Source organism: Lepidothrix coronata, unplaced genomic scaffold, assembly GCF_001604755.1.
Source record: "Lepidothrix coronata isolate B3197 unplaced genomic scaffold, Lepidothrix_coronata-1.0 Scaffold3, whole genome shotgun sequence".
NCBI classification, from domain to species: Eukaryota; Metazoa; Chordata; class Aves; order Passeriformes; family Pipridae; genus Lepidothrix; species Lepidothrix coronata.
Genome location: NW_016690183.1, coordinates 4499953 through 4524050, shown reverse-complemented (window position 1 = coordinate 4524050; position 24098 = coordinate 4499953). Strand labels below are relative to the sequence as shown.

General features: G+C 39.8%; 1 protein-coding gene across 1 annotated transcript in view; it reads left to right on the top strand.

Annotated features, from left to right (window-relative positions):
- ITGA9 (integrin subunit alpha 9) overlaps nt 1–24098 on the top strand; it is a 225011-nt gene that overhangs the window by 185561 nt on the left and 15352 nt on the right. Inside the window, exons 24-26 of the mRNA XM_017822886.1 lie at nt 11931–12056; nt 12538–12657; nt 14392–14493. Coding sequence (XP_017678375.1) covers nt 11931–12056; nt 12538–12657; nt 14392–14493 — 348 coding nt within the window. The remainder of the gene's footprint in view (nt 1–11930; nt 12057–12537; nt 12658–14391; nt 14494–24098) is intronic.

The following is a 24098-nucleotide window of genomic DNA, read 5'->3' as shown; positions in this document are numbered from 1 at the left end:
ATAACCTCTTGTTTGTTGGTTTAACAACAGTTTAAAATTAGTTTAAAATTATTTATGTCTTTTAGACATTTCATTTCTGAAAACATATATATGCATATATGCAGTACCAGCATGTGAAGATAGAAACATTTTACTTCATACAGCAAATTTTTTTCCAGCAGCATTTTATGCTATTTGTTGCCACCTTTGTCAGAAAGATTGTGCAGGAACATTTGCACTTACAGCAAGATTTATTTTAGCCCTTTGTATTCGTCATCTCATTTGTAGTCTTTTCATTTTAATGATTCTTATGCACTGACGTACACATATTTTGGCACCATATTTAGAGGCATAGCTAGATTACTGGAGGAAATTATTCATTCCAGGGAGCGTATTGTACAGAAATTTGTACAGAAAATTGTACAGAAACTTTCTGACCTTCCTGCCTCTTTCACTTTAATGCTTAATGACTATTGCAAAACAGTTTTGCTTAGGTAGTTGGAGGTGTTCACCGCACCCTAAGTGTAGAGCAGCTCTGTGATAGCCACTGAATCTGACTTTGGCTAGGAGCTCTCTCACTTGCAGGAGAAACTAGTACATCTGCCAGATCCGAGGATGGCTGTGAGGGGAGGCAGGAGCATACACTGTCAGCATGGCAGAGTCACCTTTAGACATGGGGAGCAGAACCCCAAAGCAGCTCAGAACGAGTTCTCTTAAACATCTTCCTAATGTAAGCATGATGAAATGAAACTCAGTGAAGAGGAACTTTGCTCTCATTTAAGTTTCCATTGTTATACAGGAAATGGTGCCCAGCCACAAAATTAAAGCTCTTTCCTGAGTTAAGACCTTAAAATAAATCTATACTGGAAAAAAAAATCATGGTATTTTTACTTTATAAGAGACATCTAAATCACTATGCAAAAACTCTGCCTTGGTCAGAGTTCACGGCATTTCCAATGTTTCAAAATAATCTTTTCGTGCATTACTGGATGCATCCTTGAGGATACAGCAAAACTACTTAACAGGGCAGAACGTTTTCTTTCACTTCGTAGTTTGGATTTTTAGGTGAAACCAAATTTGAACAAATTTTCTGATTTTTTTTGATTGTTTAGACCAAATCTTCTAGCAATGAAAATGGTATGGTATTTATATAAGCAGTGAATTTTTTTTTAAATTCTAAAGAGGATGTTCTTGGAAAATGCATTTTGAATACAGAAAAATAGTTGTCTTTCAAGAAAGACTAGTAATATAAAAATCAAGGCCATTGAAATGTGGGATAAAAACACTGTGATCTATATATTAAATCAGGCCATGGCAACACTTGATGTGTTCATTTGTGGCTTGCTCACAATTAGCTTCCAAACTAAAGCAAAATTTGTCAATTTACTTAGTTATTGTAATTTTTCCGACATGCTCCCTCCCAAAAAATCATGTCTTGTCAATATAATGTGTCAGTTTGATTAATATTTTGAGTCAACTGAAAGTGTTGCTACTTTGTGAACGGCCCATAGCTCCTATTTTCTTGGCTGAATATGTGGAATTCCAATTTTGAAAAAGATGGCTGATTTGCCTTTTGATAAAAGGAAATTTCAGATAAAGAAAGAGTATAATGGATATATACATTACCTGTTATCAGATTGATAACAGGAGTAATGATGTAGTAATCAGGAGTTTTGCTGAGGTATGGAAAAAATATGTATAGTAGATTTTTTTATAAGCTTCGCAGCCAGAGAAGGAAGCTCTTCCTGGTGAAGGACTACTGAATGAAAAGAGAATCTAAAATTTTTATTTTTTTTAAATTCTTTATTTCTTTTTGAAGGAATCTAAGGATTCCTTTCACCATTTTCCCATTTGTGAAGCTGTTCCGGCCAAAAACAATGAAGAAGGAAATTGAGAAAAGAACTGCTTGGTTAATTAATTTAACCCATAGTCTTCTTTTGAATCCTGATTCATAAACTAGCCTTTTTCTTCTGTAACTAACACACAAGATTTGTGGTCTAAATGAAGGAAGCAAAAAACGAGTAAGAGTTAAAAACTATGGTATCTGTGTATATAAACTCTAGCTCCCATCTGATGAAAGAAGTATTTTCCTCTCTGTTCATGTATCAGAGTGGAAATAAGCATCTTTTGTTGGATTTCTTTCATGGCTTTGCAAATCTCATGCAAGGTACCTTATGGTATCAAAAGTATCAATAAACCATTGATACTCATTGAGAAATGAGAACTCTGAAGATGTCTTAGAAAGTAAAGGACATCTTCTGCCTAACTTAATATATCTGCTCTACACCCCAAGAGTTTTTTTTAATGAGGATGACTCATTTAATCTTCAACTGTCTACAGTAGATAAGTAAAATCATCCTCTTGGAAGTCCTACCTTCTCTCCTCTGCCTCTGAAGAGCTTAGATCTTAAACACCTTTCTGATACATCCAAATGTCTGCTTTAGGGAAAAACACCAGAGTTGTTTGAGCCCTATAGGGAATGTACTTACCGACAGTCTTCAGAACTCTTCATCCTAACATCAACACAGCCCATAACGAAAGTCCACTAGGTAAAGAAGAAACACAGGCTTATTCGTGTTTATGCATCATAGGTAAGGCTGCAGAAGGGGATGTGCTAGATAGAAACAGGTGGAACCTAGCTGAAGGAGCACCAAATTGTGAGTAATCTCAGGGACTTTTTAAATAGAGGCATATCCTGGGAATTATTTGTTACCTCATATGTTGGTTAAGCATTTCACAGTTCCCCTTTGGGAGAGGAAAAGTACCTCTCAGTGTCTCTCTCTTGAATTTCAACTGTTAGAGGCTGATATGTAAGGAGCACATGAATGTTAATGGTAAACTGATTTCTGTGTAAGGTGGTGGTGATTCATTCTTAGGCCTGAACCTTCTGTGGACCTCACAGCTAAATCATACAAGTGGTCAGTCCTTCTTCTCACTATGTATATGTGTCAGTACCTTCTGTCTAGGAAAGAAGCTGCTGTCTTGTAAGTCATGAACTTTATGCAAGATCTTTGCTTTTGTCACTGAACTGGATAGGCATCACCAGTTCTTCAGAGTAGTACTTCTGGGGATTGCTGCTAAGTATGTGCAAATCGGTTTCAGGACCAAACCAGGCAAATGTTGCAAGATCATGCTTATTGAACCTGATTATTTAATTAAGCTGTATATAAAGTGCATCAGAAAAAACATCTAAAGACATTGCAATCAGGTTAGCACAGATTTATGCCAAACATGCATTTAGTGTTTCCCTTTCATCTGGAGAAGCAGAAGGCAGAGCTATGGTGTACTCCTCTAAGCTGATTTAAAACTTTAATATCTTCACTTTGCCATTTAAATCTTGCCTGTCTTCATGGCTGTGTAAGTTTACTTATTAGATCTGAGGACTACTGATTTTCCTTGCCATCACTGCTATTTTTATTTTAAATCTTTCAAGTGTTGTATAAAAATGGGTTAATTTTAAAAATTATTTTCTGTTATTTCAGTGTCTCTTAAATTTATTGCCAGAATCAACAAAACTGCTCTGATTCAAGCATGTTTCATTATCTGTGAATATTAAACATTCTTGGCATATGGAGCAAGTAGTCAGATAACATAACTTATTCGTCTGCTGTTGAAAGTCTTGACCTTGTCTGGAATTTCTTGTCAGTACCCTTTTTTTCTCAGTGTGACATGTTAGATTAACCCTGCCTATCAGTTCTCTGTTCACCTAATAAAGGGTGAATCAGTATCTTTGAATCAGAACATATGTATACTTTTTTCCCCTAATATTAGAATGAATGTGCTATGGAGAGCAACAAAGACACACAAGTGCATCTGTTATTTATTTTTTGAGTTTGAAAACTTGAAGCACTGATTAGTTATTCATACATAAATAAAACAGTTAATAAATATATAAGAAGGGGAAAATATGTAAAAACTCTCTGGCAGAGACCACAACCAAACTCCTTGTCCTTTGGAGCCAGCATACCCCAGGGCTGAAGAGCAAGGCGTCCATTTCAGAGTTGAGCAGTGTTAACAATTTTGTGAGATGACTGGCCTGTGTTCAGACCTTGAGCATGTTTCCTGCAAGTAAAATTGCTGTTCCAATTGATGTTTTCCCTGAACTTGCCCATGCACTTTTTCTGAGGTTGGATATGGATTTGGTTCTGTCACATGCACTCAGGTCTGGATTCTACCTTCATGATTGCTTTGTACCAGCTTAATTCTGCTGACTTCCAGGCTAATAACTAGTGATGATTTAGCTCAGGTGGGGGATCAGGCTTACTGAAAGAACGTGGAAACTTTTACTATCACAATTAGTTATTTTGCATCAATGGAAGTCTAGTATTGTATATAAGGAATGAGATGAAGATACACATTTGTTTGCCCGTTTACCTTGTAAAATGTCAGTCATTAAATATGGGAATAGCCTTCGGCTTCTTATATGCAGCACTGCAGCAGGGAAATTATACTTAATGTTTTATTGGAAGCAATAGTTAGTTTTCCTCCTGTTTTTTCTGTCTCATTCTTCCAAGAGACTTCTATCACTTGCACATACTTAACACCATGCCAACTGCTAATATTCACTTCTTTTGCTTGGTCCTCAACTGACCTGTCCAGCCCCTTGTTTGGAAATTGTATTTCATTTCCCTCTCTCAGGTTAACATCTTGTGCAGGATATAGGGCTCTGAAAAAAATGGAAGATCTTGCCTTTGATGCATGTTGATAGGTTTAGGTTAAATCTAAGAAGAGGCCGCTGGCTTTCAGTCCACCTGTGAAGTTTATGTTACAGGTAGTATGACCTAAAATTAAACTGTTTGCTAACAAATCTCAAAAATTTCTGAAAGGCCCCAAAGGCTTGTTAGAAATTTCCATGTTCTGAGAGTAGTTACAGATGAGGAGAAATGATGTTTGCAAGTACCCTGAAGGTGGAAGACAGAGCTGATGGCAGAACAGGAATGTGCTGAGGCAGCAGGTGTATTATTTCTCCTAGGAACTCCAACCACCTGTGGCTGACCTGGCTTCTTGGCAAGAAGTTTTTCCTTGGATTATCCTCTGTGTTTCCAGGGAAATATGTGGTGATTGTCCCCCATGCACTGGTACCTCCTTGTTGGAGTGACAAGCCAAGCCTAAGTATTCTCATAAATCCCTACACATGCAGGGAAAGTCAGAGCAGATGATCCCTGTGTACATAATAAATTCAACACACTATTACCATACAGCCCTATTAAATATCCTGCAGTGTTTTTAGGATGTAGTATATGTGGAGTGTTCATGATATGTTTTACTCTGAAATGACCTTCCTGCCACTTTTTCTCCAGAGTGGTGTAATCTTACATCATTAAAAACCATTGCTGCTTTGTGAGTTTGCCCGTGCTCTGTAAGACAAAAGTCAGACAGATTCCGATGTTCAGAATCCACTGAAGTCATCCTGTGGTAATTTCTTCCTTGTTGCAGATAGAACATTTTTAAAGCATGAAGTAATGTGCATGCTTTCTCCAATGGTTATATCTTTCCTCTGAGAAGCTTAGTGGTTTGTGCAGACAACAGAAAGTTGGCAGAGTAACCCATTGTGAAGGCTGTCCTATTTAAATCTCTCTCAAGCATGTTCATAGGCTCTTCAAGGGGACAGCAACTTCCAGTAAATTAACAAAGCTAGAGACTAACTTGTCTCCATGAGTGTGTGGCCATTTTTGGAATCATAGAATGGTCTGGGTTGGAATGGATAGAGTAGGCAGCATAAAAGATATTCTGCTATGATGATAGATTAGTAAATTATAAGCCTTCGTATAGGTATGGTGACATTTAGAGACCTGTTATTCAAGGTGCCATTTACAGTCTGAGTAGTACAAATGTTCTGGCTTATATTTCTTCATGTTTATGCAAGTTGCATGTACATGCACACATGTTGAATACAATAGGAGAATACATGTGTATATGTATATATATATATATATATATATATATATGTTTGTGAGCGAGTAGTGATTTTCTGTCCCTTTGATTTTGGATGTCCACCTAAAACTGTCTGAAAGATGGTAATTTTCAAGTGCCACATGTTAGGTGTCTAAGCGAGGAGTGGCAGACTGAAAAATGAAACTAAACACCCTTCCAGCATGGGGAAAACTGGAATGCTTTTTTGAACACAAGAACACAATTTTAAAGGCATCAAGGCTGGACATGTTAATGAAGGGGAAAAACTATGTTAATTAAGGAGTTACACAAGCTTTTACTGCAATTTCCAAATAGTTAATTTTTCTTCAAGCAGGATTACATGAGGGATGGAGGGATTACAGGGGTTTAGACGTGGTTTTAACAATCATCTCAAAAAGTCCTTTCTTAATTCTGCTTGGAGCCAGGTTTGTATCTCAGGGTTGCACATCAACAGGTCTCAGGACAAGGGTCCAAATTTCTTCAGATTACGAGATGTTTGTCAGCTCTTGTTTTCCAAGGTTTATGATTCAAATTTACCAAGTTTCCTTTTGCTGAGAGCTGGTTTTGGGCTCCCACAGCGAGGCACCAGACAATAGTGTGTTGTTATTGAGAAATGTTGATGACTATTCTGACATCCAATGATGTTCAAGAATGTGGGTGAGATCAGAGTACAGGCCGTGCTGGCTTTAGTCACTCTGATATTCCACAGTGAGAATATCAGAATTAATTTTTTTTTACCTTTATTTACCTTGGGATTGAGCAGTTTGACAAAAATGCCTTTGAACTTGAGATAAAAACTAGAAAAAAACAATACACATGATGTGTGTGTTGATCTTAGGTGTTTTGCAGTCTGTGACAAGACTACTAGAAAATGGTAGCATCCTTACACATGGACAGCCTGGTAAAAAGAAACCATTGTCAGTAAGACGTTGCATGGGAAAATTTTACTTTTGTTTTTGGTGTTGGTTTGCCTCATATGAAAGTTGTTAATATTAGAATGCAGCATGCTTTCACCATCTTGAATATCTTCAAAGACAAATAATAAATATATCAAGTTATAAATTTTTTTTGAAAAGTTTTTATAAAATGTTCTGATTTCTATCAGAATATCACCCCCTTACAAATTTTTCAGTTTAGAATTGAAACTCTGAAAATGTAATTTCTTTGCAAAAAATACATTTTTTTTTAATTAGAAAAGTTTTCCAGGAGTTTAATGCTAGGATCAGTAGTTAATGGTATCTACTTTTGTGTTACAAAAATGTTATGCTATCACCTCAGAAAAACTTATGACATGTGTGGTAGTCTAGACTGTATGTGACAACATAGACTACTGAATATAGAGGAGGAGAAAAAGTAAAAAATAATTTAAGTTCTTTGAAATTATTTTTATGCTATTTTTTTCTGCAGTGTAAAGCTGTTCAGTGAAATTTGCTAGGTCAGCCACTCATTTGTGACTGCAGCACATTCAGGCCCCAGGACCAAACTCACAGCGAGTTAGAAAAGAGTGTAATATGGACATCAGGTGATGAGGATGCCAGGCAGTTAGCCTCGTTTACCTTTTTCTTTGGCCTACTTTATGTGCTAAGGTACACTTTGTCTACCTTTGTCTCGGTATAGATTTTAGGTACACTTCATATACAGGACACCATTCTGTATTGCCAGTGCACCAGACTGCAAATGATTTTATTCAGGACTTAAAACAAATAAGTAGCTTCTGGAAAACAGGATGAAACAATATTCAGCAGAGACAGTTGCAACACAGCTCCTTGGAAGTCCCTCCTTAAGAGACTACTCCTGCTTGGTACCTCTCTTAGGTCAGGTTTTTATTTCCCAATCTGCAATCTTAAAGTAGAATTTAATAAAGCCTCCCTTTTGTCCCTGTTCTCCCCACCCCAGTTTTGTTGTTTGTTTGTGTTAGGAGTTGAATGTTGACATTTCTCTATGGCTTCTGTATAGTCCTTGTACTGAGTACAAAGACAATGCACATCTCTTTCCACATCCTATGCACTGCTCAAAAAAAATCCTTTCTGCTGTTTCTGTGAGATGTTGAATCCCAGGTCCTGGGAAGATCACTTTGGGGGATAGTCCTGTTCTGTTTATAGGCTGCTGAGACCACATGGAAATTTCCAAAAAGCTCTGGTTTGCCATGTACCCTGAAACTCTTAAGTCTGACAAAAAGCCTGGCTTCCTACTCCATTTCAAAGACTTGTACAGTTCTTGCATCGGAAGCATTTGCCCATGCAAAGCCCCTAAACTTTGCTGGAAATTCCCTTCTCTGTGTACCAAATTATGAGGTTGGTCACAAAGAGAATAACAAGTGGCTGGGGTAGCATAATGTTTGAACAACAAGAGGCTTACAATGAGGCCAAATCATGATTTGTATTTCACAGATGCAGTTTAGTCTCAGCATAATGCTGAGGAGCATTTTGGAGCTTTATCCTAAGATTTTATTTACCTGATTGTTTTCCTGCAGCTGAATATTTCATTGAAAGCAGTTTATTGAAAAGTTGCCCTAGTTTTTTTCTGACTGGTTGACTGAACCTTGATCCATGTAAAATTGAGAATAAGAGGTGATGTGAAATGTGTCTGACAGTTACCCAAACAAAATAAACCAAAATAGCTAAAAAAACCCCCACCAAACCAACTGTGGCCAGTCCTTTGGAAAGGATGGATTTCCTTCTATCTCAGCCTGATCCACTCATTTAAAAGTTTTTTGTTAATTTTTTCCTAGTTTTATGGCTCTGTGGTTTCCAAGAGTGCTAAAAGAAACAGAGTGCTGCTCAGATGCCTTGCGTTCTTTCCTGCCTATTGGCTGTCAGCACACACTGGTTGATCACAGCCATACAGATGAGTCTGACTTGGTTTCTGGCTGGTTGAATTCCCCCACATTCTGCAGACCAAGTAGTAGCGTCTGCTTCTAGGAAGTAACCTCTGCCTTTGGCTACTAAAACAGGGTATAGGTGACCTGCTGGTCTGTTCCAAAGCCGTGCAGGTAACAGGAGGTGCTTGGTTCTTGTCTGTTTCCCTCCTAATATGGACTGAATTTAGTAACCGCCTCATGTAGGATTGCTGTGTAGTTGATAGAGAGGAAAGAGTACTTCCAAGTTCAGAGTTGGTCCTCTGGAGGCGCCTTTCTCTGTTTCAGCTAAAATGTTTTGAAAAGGATGCCAGCCTTCAGTTTAAGAAAAGATAATCATTTAGAGGAGAAAGGACCATATTTGTGTTGCTTCCTGCTAGATAATTCCTTTTAGTCTTGTGAGATATTTCTGCTTTGGTTTGTTCTTACCCCATATTTTTACAGGATGTAAAGCGGGACTATTTGGAGAGTATACCAAGAGCTGGTATAGTGCTGAAACTCCTACTGTCCTTCCTGTATCTCTTGCATGAATCTGATGACATCTGTCCGAGTGTCTGGTAATTTAAACTTTCAGGAAGAAAGAGCAAGTACTGAATAGATCTTGACTTTTTGCTACTCATAGTTAACATAAACCTTTCAAGTTGATATGAATCTAATTTCCATGTGAAAAATCAAAGAAAATGAATGTCCATGAGCTTTATGAGTCTCTTACCTACAATAAATAATGAAAACTCATTTCAGGTAATCTGGACAAATGATGAATATCGTAGTCTTAATTTTCAGTTTATCCCAATGAGACTGTAAACTGTGGGTGCATCTCTTAGGAATGTAAGGACAGATTATGTAAAGACAGGTTATGGACACATACTTCAAATAACAGATTATGAAGAATGTATGGGTCAGAAAAGGTACATCTTTCCAAGAGACACAGACATCACTTATCTGGAAAATAATGTTTAAAATCTAGATAGATCTTTGGGGTTTGCTTCTTTTTTGCAATACTTAACTATTTGATGCCTAATCAGACTCAGAGAATGCAGCAATTTCATATCTATAACAACTCTTTTCCTCCCTCTTTCAAGGGTTTTTTATTTGAATAAGGTACATCCTGTCAGAGGATGTGAGGATGTCAACAGCAGGATGTGTAAGAATGTCAGTTGGTGGTTTATGGGGAAAATTTCCCTCTCTCTCACTCTGTCACAGTTTGAGACCGTCAAAAATCCAATTTCCAAGCCTCCCCCCCCCAATTTACCTCAACACCAAAGAGAAGTTTTTAGGCAGGCACAACTCAGTATAGGGGAAGGGAATATATAGAATTTATTACTATACAAAATAAATACTATACAAACTAAAAAACAATTATATACACAATATTAACACAGCTTCTACCACTCCTTGGACCCTCCCACATCAGTTCAGGAAAAGTCTTCAGAGCGATAGTGAAAAGTCTCTCTCTCACTGAGGTATCAGAGAAAGGGTTGAAACCCCCACCAGCCCTTAGCTTCATGCTGAGGTCCTATCCCGAGCTGCAAGGGAAACAGCTTGCGCCATCAAGATCTTCATCACGAAAGGTCCAGGGAGTCAGCTCTGAGTCCTTCCTCCCTGGTTTCGTGAAGGTTTCCTCGCAGGGGTAAGATGTTCTGCTCTCACCCTCCAGGTTGCAGGCTCTGGGTCTCTGCTCAGTTCTTTTTACCCCAAATAGTTTTAAAGTCCTTACCCAGGAAAAACCTGCTTGTTTGGCTCTCTCACTCTTCTTTAGCTGCTGCAGCTTCCAGTTTCGGTAGACCATGTCCAAACCCAACGTAGAGCACCTCCGAAGCCCTCTCTGGCCCGTCTCCAATTTCTGCCTGGAGTTCTTCCAACTGTTGCAATGAATCACAACTGTTTCTCCCGGCAACCGAGCCTCTCTGGCCTCTCTCTTGGCTCAGCTCCAGTACCGAGCATGCCTGCCAGGGAAACAGGGAGCTGCAACTCTCCTGACTGGCCTCCGAGTCCACTCTGTCCGCTTCTTCTGTGCAGTGGAGGGGGAGAACCGGCAAGGGAACCACCCTAGCCCTAGTTGAAGCAAGGCCGAGGAGGCCCGAGGGCCCCTCTGGTCCAGAGGCTCCCCTGGCCACCCCTCATGTCTCTGATTCTCTCACACACAGAACACTCCTACATGGTGCCTCCAGCCCTGGCCAAGCCAGGGCCACTGGGGCACAGGGCACCCCCTGGGTTCGGGGAGGGGGGGGCCCATCCACCCCTCCAGCTTCTCTCTCTCTCTCTTACACGCTCACACACTCTACCAACAACTTCCCGCTGTTGTTGATATCTAATTTTCACAGGAGCGACAAAGAACAGCTCTGATTGGTCCCTCAGGGGAAACTCTCCTGGGACCAATCACCTCTAGGCCCCCCATCTCCCAGGGGGGGCAGCTCAAACCAAGACACACTCTTATAAGTTTTAAGGATGGCAGCAGGAGGAATTTGCTGATACTTTGTTGTCATCCTTTTTATTAAATTCTGGTAGATTTTCCTCAGTGAATATTTATAAGCTGCAAAAATTAAGAAGGGTTTTCTAGAACAAGGTTATCTTAACTGAAACTCATTTTAACAGAGCTTGGTACATTTCACTTGCTTCAATCATCTGCTTTGCTGGACAAGTGAAAACGCTAATGATCCAAAAAGTTTATCTTTGTGTATTTCTGCTGAAGGTGAAAGAGTGTCTAGGTTTGAGCATTTAGAGGAAGATGTCATTTATCTCATTAGTTCTGATATAAGCAGGGAAACAACTGAATTGGCCAAAACGTCAAATAAACATAGTTACAAAGAAGGTAATACAAAGGTAACACCGTTGACTTAAAATGCTATGAGGTGGTTTTATATATTTTGCTGGGATTTTTCTCCTCTGTCTCTATCTTCAGACATGTAGAACAGAGACGCCTACATGTGAGCTAGGTTAGATATATTCATGTCCTATCCAGTCAAAGCATTTCCAAAGCATGCTTTGTCTGGCTTACTTCCGATATTTTCTTTGGGCTTATTTGACTCCCAAAGTGGTTATTTTTCTCCTTTGGCAATTAATGGTAGGCCAGACATATAGCTCACATATAGGTGTATTTTTATGGACAGGCTAATCCCACGTTCTCATATAATTTAGCTTAATTCAGAATAATAATTGTGATTTATAATTGTGCATGCAGGTTGGCCAGGACAAAGGAAGCTGTTCTTTCCACAGAAACCACAGCCCATGTGTTGTTCCTCAAGAGAATGAAAATATTTTCCACACAATATTTGCTTTTTTCACAAAGTCTGGCAGAAAAGTATTGGTAAGAAATGGCACCACTTATGACATACAGCATATTCTACAAACGATTTTGCGTGGCTTGGCATGAAGATCTGAAGCAGATTGTTCACTGTAGAGCAACACTTTGCTGAATATATAACACAGTTGGTCACCAGAACCTTCGCTCCCCTGTTCTGTCAAAGGCACATGGGGGCAGTGAGGCACTGTACTTGGTGCCTGACCCACACAGAGGGCTGATGTGCAGCAGTGGCCCTGCCCCTTCCAGGGTTCTTGCCTGGCTCAGCACCTCTGTAGAGGGCTGAATTTTATTAGCTGGCTTGCTTTCATTCAGGTCTCCATATGCAGCTGTCTTCAGGTCTTGAAAGTTTCTGATATTTCAGTGTAAGAGTGCTGTATTCTAGCAGTTTACTATATACCTAATTTTCTGCTGTATTTGCTGTCACACAATTTGTCATTGAATTTTTACCTCCTTCGCCTAACGGCATTTTCCATATTTCCTATAGGACTGTGAAAGACCAGGCAGGTCCTGCTTAATTATACACTGCAACTTAAGCTCACTACCCAAAGCAGAGTCCTGTGATATAAGTATCTACATGCTGCTGAATACTGAGATACTCAAGAAGGTGCGTGCTTCCCTTGTAGGTTGTCTTAAATACCAACTTAAGTGTGCTTATGTGTGCCAGTGAACTCAAAACTTGAATTTCTTCCTCTCTTTACTAGTGTGTTAAAAAAATATTATGGCATCAAGGAAAACAAATCTATTTATCAACAGTGTGTATGGAGGTGTTAATCCTAGTTCTTACCCATTACACATTAAGACAGGAATAAATTAAGTTCAGAAATTTATATATTGAGAAATGACAAATGAGTTCCCTAATCGTTGGGGTGTGGTGTTAAGGCTAGAGACTTCTGAAAGTTGAATTGATTTCTGAAAGTTTTCATTCTGAAAAACGAAAGGCAGAGTAAGTGAATATAAACTATGACCAGCTATGTATCATTCTTTCTGTGTAAACAGAGATGGTAGTTTTTTGTCATTTTTACTTCAAATTATTATTATTCAAAGAAGATGCAGCATGAATGTATTAATGCTGAGCTTGATGTTTATGACACGAAACAAATGATTGCAAGTTAATTTCTGTCTTCTCTGAAGACACTGAATGAGACAACAAATCCTAAATTCTTAGTGATTTACTACATTTTGACCTCTTTTCCTTTACTTACAAAAATGCTGACTCTCTAATTGTGGCAAGATGCTGTAAGATTATGTTTAAGATAACCAGAGGAGAAGGCTGATAACATGAGCCTACTAAAATAAACCTGTCTTTGATAAATGCTAGATTAAAAGCATCAGAGAGCGCCCTAATTAGAAAACAGTTGCTAAAGTAATTATTGCCCTGAGCTTTTCCAATTGAAACCAATGAGTCTATTAATGTTTGTTTGTATTTGAAAATAGGAAATACAGGCAAGGCCAGAAATTTCAGGTATTTGTTACATGCTTATAGAAATGCTGAAATATGTAAACAAGTAACTGAGTGCACACAAAATATGCTTCTGGAAAATTGAGGCTTGGGAATAGCCAGGATTCACCCCATCTGCTGGGTGCCTTGCAAGATTACTATTAGCAACAACCCTTTAAAAGATGTACAGTGTTTACACATGTGTTTGGGTCAGTATCACCAATGAGTGGCATTTGCTACTTACCACCTACCCTTCCCAAGGTGAACTGCATACAAATGACTAACCTATAAATTGAAATGGCAGCTTACTGAAATGTGCCTGTCAAAATGCACCATGCATTTCATGGCAGAAATATATATCAATAAGACGAGATGTACAGTAAATATTTAAGATATCTGCCATGCACAGATTTAAATAATTAAGAAGTTTTCCCCTTGGATTATATTAGATTTTGTCCCAGATTTTGTATATCATTTTTCTGTTCAATTGAAAAACAATTCAGAGCTTTTTTTCATGATTAATATTGAGCCTACCTGTGTTATTGGCAATATTCTGTCTTGTTTTTTTGATAGATGTGGAAAACATGAACAAACCAAATACAGAGTATGTGTTTAAAGTCCAACATACCTGATTTTGTTTTATTCTGAAATATTGTGCTCAGTTATATCTGTCTTTTATGAGCATTAGGAATATTTTTTCAAAGCAGCGTTTTAACCAGGCTAGTGTTTAACTGTCAACCTAACCTCTACTAAGCTTTGTCTAGATGTTTTTATTACACTGGCAAATTTTGATGGTTTGTTGTTTTTTTTTTGTTTTTTTTTTTTTTGCGGAGGGATTGGTGCTTTTGTTGTTGTTGTTTTGCACCCTTAAATCTAATTCTTCCTCTTTTTACTTCTCAGGACAGTTCCTCGGTCATCCAGTTTGTCACAAGGGCAAGGTTGAGGATGGATGGTGACCTCAGAGTTGTGGAGGTGCCGAGTGGGAGCCCACAAGAAAAATCAGTAAGTAAATAAACCTGAAGAGAAAAGTTTCCTTATCTGAGTAGGCTGGAGATCACTGAGAGCTCTATACAAACTGGAATTTGTGGCTAGGCTTGGTCTAGGCCAGCCCAGACTTTGTTTGGCTAGACTTACAGTGCTGTGAACTGTGCTTCTTTGGTTTTGCTCTCTGTGATAACTGTGTCATCAGAGTGAGTGACGTTATATGGAACCAGAGGGATCTGTGTTGTACAAGCTAAAAGTTTAATACTCTCGAGGTATTCATGCAAAAATCAGTTTTAGCTTCCTGTTTTAGGGTTAATCTAATTCAGATTTTCCTTGAAAACCTAGCAGAGATTTGAAAGCCCAACAATGTCTTTTCACATGTGCCAGAATAAAATATTTAGAAGTGTTAATGATATTTTGGGAGCTGTGAAAATGGACAAGGATGTCTAAACTTTCAGTGATACATTTAACTCTTCCATTGTGCTGAGCTGATAAAAATGAAGTATGAGCTGATACCACATTTTGTATTGATCGGCATGGGGATGGATTGAAAATTGAAGGTGAAATATCAAAGGTCAAGGTGAATTCACTTTATAGTTTTGTCTGTAAGTAAAATTGTACTGTAAGATGTTTACTGGATGATCTACTGGAAAAGGAGGGGTAAGGACTTTGGTTTACTACTACCAAATTGTGTAATACTTACAACGTGAAGATTGACCAGGAGGCCACACCCAAATTCGGCTTAATTTTTGACTAGTGAAATTTTAAAATTTAATTTCTTATTCCTCTCTCATATGAGGATCAGAGGTAATCTGGACTACTTTCTATTTTTGTTCTTGCTGTGTATTTTCAGAACATGATCCCTATTCTCAGTTATCCTTCTCTCCCTAGTGGATGTTGTCTCCACCAACCTGTACAACCACTCTCTTATTGCCTCCATTTTAAGTTACTGACATTGAGATCTCGGTATGAGAGCATCGAGTTCAATGCACTTTTGGAAGACACTGACGCCCCAAATTAAAGCACTCATCTCAGAGATTCTGGATTTAAAACCCCACAGGCAAATTAGGCCTGCATCTTCTTGCTACTTTAAATTGGAAAGTAGAGACACCACTATAATGTCCATCTTCTCCACCATCGTGTTAAGGAAACTTCCCAGTCTGACCATTCACAAGACTCTGGCAGTCACACTCCCAACACCAGAGACTTTCACTGCTGGTACCAAAGCCCTTTCACAGTGGGCAACTCCAACTGAGCCAACAGGTGCCCTGCTTGACTCCCTACAAACTCCACTCACGCACAGTCAGATGAGGTTTCCTTAGTGGTTTGACCCCAGATTTCCCATAGCAGAGTCTCAGATGTCTAGTTACATAAATTAATTTGTGGTGCGGTAACACAAACAGTCTGAGCTGGGCACCTCCAAGGAGGACTCCCAACCAAGGAATTGCTGAGCTTTTATCTGCTCGCAGTCCAAGGTGCATGCAGGACACCCTCTTCCTCCTGAGTCCTCTACTCTTGCTGTGTCTCACAGTGTGCATCCACCTGATTGGCTCTACTGATCTTCCTGCCTTTTGTTATCCAAAAGGTAGGTAGTTCACTGCTATGTCTCTCAGTGTCCATGTACCTGGCTGGCATCACCCATCTTCCTACTCTTCATTTACCATAGGGTTCACAGCCTCTTGTCTCAGGCTCCCACCCAGAGCTCAATCTGCATTTCAATCTGCATCTCAATCTGCAGCTTGCAAACTGAGCTACCTGCATCAGATGTATTCCTCAACAATCATGTTTGTAACCCTAGTTTTAACTTTTGATTTTATTAGACCTGTCAGAAAAAGGAATTATTTTATATGACAGGACCTCATTTTTCCCCTTCTGTTTTATTTTCTTTGTCAGGTTTCTGGACCATTCTAAAGTGCATTAAAGAATAGACTTGGCAGCTGAAATGAAAAACATAGCTAGCCTTTGCTGGGAATGTGCCTTATAAGTGACCTGCAGCGCTGATCGTTGCTTGATCTCTCTTTAGTTCTGCAGGTTGCACAGAGCAAATCTTGCAATTGTATGGCAGAATTTCATTAATGACTGAATAACATATGACTGTGACACCCATGCCCCAGTTGAAATAGAAGAATATAGAATATATCTATGCCAAATATTTTCATCTGTAAAGGTTTTTAGAATCTCTCAGAATGATAGGCACAATGTAAAATGTGTGGGATTACTGTTATTTAATATTCAAAATTTAGAAATGCTTTTATCTAGGAATGCAAGCTCTGTTGTATTTCATTGTTATCTAATGCTTGAAGAAAAAAAAGAAAAAAAAAAAAAAAAAGAAATTGTCCTTTGCCTGTTCCCAGAAAGCCTTTCAGCAAGTCTTGAGTTGCATCAACTATGCAGTGCAGTGTGTGTGCTGGGAAGCTATATTAATCTTCAAATAAGAGATTGCTTCTAAGTCCTGGGAAGCCTTAGCTGCAAACGAGCATGCTTGACATATTGTAGCCATGTAACATCAATTTGTAGTTTCAAGTCTTTTCTCATGTGAGTGCCATTTGCTCTCTCCTTTATGCTATTTCCATATGTCTGTTGGCTTCACCATTGCTGTATGTTTTGGATAGAGTTATGTTCAGGCGAAAATTTAAGAGGTGGTTTGGCTCGAGGTACTCATTTTCCCCTGTTCTCTTCTTGTGGAATGCAGAAGGGAATAGTACTTGTTGCAAGCCACAACTATGCAGCTGGAAATACAGATAGGAGAAAGAAAATGTCTTTGTTCATACTCCTCCCTTCCCTTTTAAAGTTCATCCCATACTCTTCTTTGACCATGGACTGCTACCACATTCATTTGGATAGCAGTTCCTTCTGAAGAGTTCTGTATGAACTTCCTATGAGTTTGTGTTCCCTAATAATGAAAATACATTTTCTTAGACACTTTATCATGGTAAAGTAGAAAAGGCCTTTTTGCTCTCTATGGCTAAATGTAGACTTATTAGCACATTTAAATTGTTCTTTAAAAACAGGTGTCGTTAATTCACTGGGCATTTTTACAATATATTGTACAATATCAGTGTGCAAACTCTCTGTAAGGAAGACAAATGGAAAAAGACAATCAGAAAAGGAAGACTGATATTTGTGATGCTAGTATAAGAAGTATCACTGGACAACCCATATAAACATCAGCTTTGTCAGAAACTCCAGCAGACAATTCATAAGGGAGATGCAAAAGCATATGTAAAGATCTCTAAGTTGGGTAGCAGACTGTCTGTGAAATGAACCCATTTTTAAAAAAAAAGATGCATTTATGCAATTCTCAGACATAACGTCTCGAGATTTGGATATGATTTTATGTGATTTGGAATTGTATATGCTGTCTCTGGTTACAACAGGCTGCTGGAACTCTTATTTGGGACAAATCACATGAAGAAGGTGAGCAAAGTTTGGATTTGGCTTTGGGACGACAGTGGTATTAACACAAGTATATATTGGCTGAAACTGATGGTGTGGTATTTGCAGAAGGCATGCTTAATTTTCTTCAGCATATGGGTTTCCATGAAGGTTTGGCTCCCTTCTTCTCTGCAAGTGAGGTGAAACCAACAATAAGCTCCATGAGACCACAGTAGTCAAATACACCAGATCCAAGGATCCATATTCTGTGCTCACTGCTTGTGTACAGGAGGAGGAGGAGCGCTCTTAAAGAGCAAAAGGACTTCCTGTAGAAGTGTGGAAGGAAGAATTGTTTGGATTTTACTACAACAAAACCATCTGAATGCCTCTGATTCTTCCTATCTTGAAAGTGAGTGCACACAAAGCTGAATGCATGAAAAGGCATCCCCAGACAAAACACATGCAGCAACATAGTGCCCTGTAGAGCTTAAGGCTGCTATATAGCTGTCTGGTCCTGTCAGCTAAGTACACGTATGCTCCATCAAGCCTTTGAACATTTCCTACCGTCTGGGTAGAGTTCACTTTTCTCTCATTTTCAAAGCAATCACCCCAGGTTTAGTGCAACACAGTCAAGCGGTTGTCCTCCATGGATTTTTTTTTTCCTCAGGATTTAGATAGGTTTATGTTTGCAATGATAAACAAATATATTTTGGAGAAGAACAATAGCAAAAAGAAAAACTCATAAAAATTAAGTTTATGCTTGTGAAGACATGCAAGGTATCTTTATATGCATATTTATATGCAAAGAGATTTAAATGCATATTCACGTGCCTAAGGTTTAGCTGTCTGCCTGCAGCATGGAGAACTTCAACCTGTTCTCCATGTCTGTTGGAAGGAGCAGCCTGTGGTACTGGACAGTGCTCATGATGTCCCAGCATTTTTTTAATGCATGTGGAAATACTACTTCCACTCAGCAATCCACCACCAACCTCTCTTGTTTTTTAGAAGCACTCAGCATTTTAAGGCACCAGCTCTCCAGCTTAGCTTTTTGATGCCTGACCAGAGCTTTCTCCAGCAGCTTTGCAGCCTCGCACCAGTGGGTTATTTGCTGCTTTATTGTTTTCGCCATGTTTTGATTTTTCGTTTTGTTGCTTTACCTTTCCATCTGCTATTGTAACATTCCTTTTACAGATTTTCTTGTCTTTACAGTGCAGTCTGACAGGTAGAAACACACACTTGGGTAAAGGAACAGAACAATACACAATAATAATAAAATACAGTTAATTTCCCAGGGATAAAGACAAGCATGTTGCAGGGACACCTCAGTTTGTATTTTTCAAGAACTTGCAGTGCTTTTCGTAGTATATCTAAATAAATAAAATATATAAGGGATGCATATACATATATTTACAGATGTGTAGGAGAATGGTGTCTTTACTACTGAAGTCTCTACTACTGAAGTCTCCCCAAGCATAAGAGCACCTAAATGGAAAAGTCAGCCAGCAGTGCAGTGGGGTATGAAAAACCAGAAATATTTTGGGTGATAATACAGAAATAAAATAGCATTTTTTATAAGCCATAGTTCTGTGGTTCATAATGCAAATGCATAAAATTCATTTCATTTACATAAGCAAAAAGAAATGAAAAATTTTCAATTATGTATTTTTAACAAGATTTTGATGAAGTATGTTTCGTGTCTTTCTGAGTCCCAGTGCAGTAGTGTGTGCCTATTCTGCAAAGGGCTTTGGCACAGTATGAACTTCAAATATTTTCAAAAATTCCTACTCAGTCAACTTCTTCTTGCCTACACGCTTTAGTGAAATAGGATGTTTTAGAAGCACTAAAAAAAAAATTCTGATTCTTTTTAATTTATTCACTAATATATAGCCATCAGGATATAGCGAGTGTTTGGCACGGGTAGAAGATGAACTGGTAGGTGCCCTTGTTCTTCTGGTTTCAGCATTTCAGAAATCAGTGGTTGCGTGCAGATCTCAGTTATTTTCCAGAAGGCCAGTTTTGTTGTGTGAAACCTGACTGAGGTGCAAGCTACATGCAGCTAAATGGCAAGCTGCACTGCCTCCTGGGCATCCCTGCTTTCAGATCCCACATGTACAGTGTGCAATGCAAAAGATAAATATGAAACTAAAACTCCTTGTACACCGTCAAGACAAGTCTTTTTCATGGCCTTTCCCTGGCGTTTCATTGGAGTCTGAAAAAAAACCTCTAATTCACTCTAATGACCATTGCATGTGCTTCCTGTGAACCAGATAGCTGCTGTCCCTACTGCCCTCTCTGGGATGGTTTCCCAACCCCACCCCCCTTATTTTCTGCATCAGTTACTCTTATTACTCCTGTCTTCTCTATAGGTCAGGACTGCCTTGAGCTGGGAACTGCCTTGTGTTCTCCAACATGTTGGGCACTCTGTAGGGGCTTTGCTGCTGGGGTGGGCAAGATGAGGAATTCAAAATGTGCTCAAGATCAGCTTTCAGAGACTGCACAATGACCAGCAGGTCAAGTGGCAGGTGGTGGATGACATGCTTCTCTTTAGTACCATCACCCTCTGCCTCCAACCTTCCCACTAGGGATGACTTGCTTCCCTGGCCTCCCACTACTGACTGTACTGGCTTCCTTCTGATACTCCAGAGATGCAATATACACTGTCTGCGCAGACTGATTTGACTGGGGTTTGGCTTGTTTTTTTTGTTGTTGGTACCTTCCTCACCAAAATTTATTGCAGTGACTGAGTACTAGTGCAGCCAGATTTTGAGGGCTTAAGACAGCTAGGGACATTAGTATGCACAACATCCCTGTTCCTCTCCAAACCATGAATGGGTTCTTTTAATGCGTGTATGTTGATTCCAGACTGCTATAAGAAACCAGATAGATAAGAAGCTGTTGTTGTTCTACCCTTGTAGCTCAAACTGTGACTGCAAAAGCTACAGCCAAGCTATTCTAGCCAGTGCACTTCAAACCTAAAATGTGGAGCTCTTGATGCAGAGATTATGTATGATTTTATCTCTGCAGCTATTCCTGGCTCTGTCTTTTGACATCATACAGTGTGTACAGGTCTATTTTGCTGGAGGTTTTGATACGTTAACATTTACTCTCTGAGTAGTGGAGAGAAGGCACCACCTCACTTTGCATCCAGGGACTGTTTGAAAGGTCTCTTCATTGAAGTTACTTAAAATGTAAGGAGTTTCAGGGTTTTTTTCGAGTCAGGAAAATAACATTAGAGCCTTGTCATCTAAGAAATAGTCATCAGACTTGTGTCCATAAGATGGATTCTAACCTTAGTGTGTGTGAAAAATGGACTGCCACATCAGATCATCTTTCCAAGCTGCATCAGAAATAGGAGGAAGGCACAAGGTTTGAGTTTGATCTCTCTCTCTTGTATTTCCCTTACACTGACTGTGAGGGAGACTCTGCTGCTTAGGAAACTCTCAGTTCTGCAAAATGTCTTGGTACTAATATCTGAAAACAAAGGCTTTGTGCTAATATCTGAAATGCTAAAATTATTCTTTTTTTTGGTTTAAGAACTGGTCCATGTTCGAAAACTATTTTGAGCATTGTGATACTAGTTATGGGAATATTTTTGGATAATGCTGTGTATGTAGAGCTTAGTTTGTGTCCATTTGCTGTATTTTCAAGTGTTGTTGTCATGACACCATAGCAAGGCTGCTCACAATCATCTTTGAAAGGTTGTAGCCATCAGGAGAGGTGCCTGAGGACTGGAAAAAAGCAAATGTCACCCTGGTCTTCCAAAAGGGCAAGAAGGAGGACCCAGGGAACTACCAGCCAGCCAGACTCACCTCAGTTCCTGGAAAGATGATGGAGCACCTCATTCTGGAGGCCATCTCTATACACATGAAGGAAAAGAAGGTGATCAGGAGTAGTCAGCATGGATTCACTAAAGGTAGATCATGCTTGACCAACCTGATTGCCTTCTACAATGAGACAACTACCTGGATGGATGAGGGGAGAGAAGAGGATATTGTCTGCATTGACTTAGCAAGGCTTTTGACACTTGTCTCTCACAACATCCTCTTAGGCAAACTCAGGAATTGTGGACTGGATAAGTGGACAGTGAGGTGAATTGAGAACTTGCTGAAGAGCAGATCCCAGAGGGTCATAATCTGTGGCATAAGGTCTAGTTGGAGGTCTGTCACTAGTGGGGTCCCTGAAGTTCAGTACTGGGTCCAGTATTGTTTAACTTGCTCATCAGTGACTTGGATGAAGGGACAGATACCTCCTCAGCAAGTTCACTGCCAACACAAATCTGGGAGAAGTGAACGATACCCCAGAGGGTTGTACAGCCCTTCAAAAGAACCTTAATGGGTTGGAGAGATGGGCAGAGAAGAACTGTCTGAATTTCAAAAAAGGTAAATGCAGGGTCCTGCACCTGGGGAGGAATAACCCTATGCAACAGTACAGTCTGACAGCTGACCTGCTGGAAAACAGCTCTGCTTAGTAGGACCTGGGAGTCCTGGTGGACAACAAGCTGTCCATGAACCAGCACTGTTTCCTTGTGGCCAGTGGTATCTTGGGGTGCATTAGGTCTTCCTAATTGTCAGATCGCGAGGGAGGTGATCCTGGCCATCTACTCAGCCCAGGTGAGGCCACATTTGGTTTAATGTCCACTTCTGGGCTCCGTAGTACAACAGAGATGTGGAGCTCCTGGGGCAGTTGCAGTGAAGGGCAGTGAAGATGATTAAGGCACTAGAGCATCTCTCTTATGAGTGTAGGCTGAGGGAACTGGGCCTATTTAGTCTCAAGAAGAGATGACTGAAAGAGGACCTCATCAGTGTCTGTAAGTATCTGAAGGGAGGATGTCAAGGGAATGGACCAGGTTCTGCTTGGTGGTGCAGAACAATGGGACAGGAGGCAACGGGCAGAAACTGGTGCACAGCAAGTTCCACCTGAATCTGAGGAAGAAGTTCTTTACTATGCAGGTGACTGAGCACTGGAACAGATTGCCCACAGAGGTTGTGGAGTGTCCCTCACTGGAGAGATTCCAGTACCATCTGGATGTAATTGTGTACAATGTGATCTGGGATGACCCTGCTTGAGCAGGGAGGTTGGACCAGATGACCCACTTTGATCCCTTCCAACTTTACCCATTCTGTGATTCTGTGAAATGCCTGATAACACCTCACTGATAGAAAAAAGCAGTGTGTGTAAATCAGCTAATGTTCAAATTCCTCCTCCAGAAAAACCGGTCTTAATCAGCATTAACCTGTGAAACTGAGATGAAGGATCTCTGACTACTTCTTTATGGAAACACCTTGACAAAATATAGCCCTTCTCACCTGCTTTCTCTCATCTGTAGCTGTAATTTTTGTGTCTGTTTGCTGAGGATGCTTACAGAAACAGAAATGTTCATTAGTGGGATCTCAGGAGGCTGTCCTATCCCGTCTAACACTCAAAGCAGGGCTGTTGCCTGCACTCACTCAGGATCCCCATGGCTTTCTCTGAGGCTTGGAAACGGGCAGGGTTGGAGAACTGAGGGTCTCTTTGGCCCCTGTACCAGTGCTGCCATCTCCTTCCTTTTGCAGCCTTTTCCTGAATGCCCACCTTCAACCTTCATATGAGTTGCATGGTATTGCATTCCCTGTGCTGTCTCATAAATGAAACTGTTTGAACAGGGTCAACAGTGAGTGAATGTATTTAATGGGTCTTTCATTAGCCTCTTAAAGATGTGTATCTTGGGATTGTGTAATTGTATGTGACTGCAACTCCTGGATTTTCACTCACTTTTAGCGAATAATTTTTTTTTAATTTAACAATTCATGTCTACAAAATGGTTTTGACATTTTTAAGCAAAGATGATGCAAGTGGTTTGTGGAGGAGGAAGAAAAGCTAACTACTTCATTTTGTAAAACAAAGCCAGACTAACCAAATGTATTACCTCTAAAAAGTCCCTGCTGCCTCTCTGCTTTTGCTGGATATTAAATTGCAAACTTTAACATAGAAGTAGCCCTCACTGAGGAGAGATGTTTTTGAGTTTTCCACTAAGGTACTGTTTTTGATTGAAATAAGAGACTGAAAATTCACATAGGGTATAGGAATAATATAATTTGCTCCCAGAGGAGAGGGTCGGAGAGGAGAGGGTTGGAGAGGGTCGGAGAGGGTCGGAGAGGAGAGGGTCGGAGAGGGTCGGAGAGGAGAGGGTCGGAGAGGAGAGGAGAGGAGAGGGTCGGAGAGGAGAGGAGAGGGTCGGAGAGGAGAGGAGAGGGTCGGAGAGGAGAGGA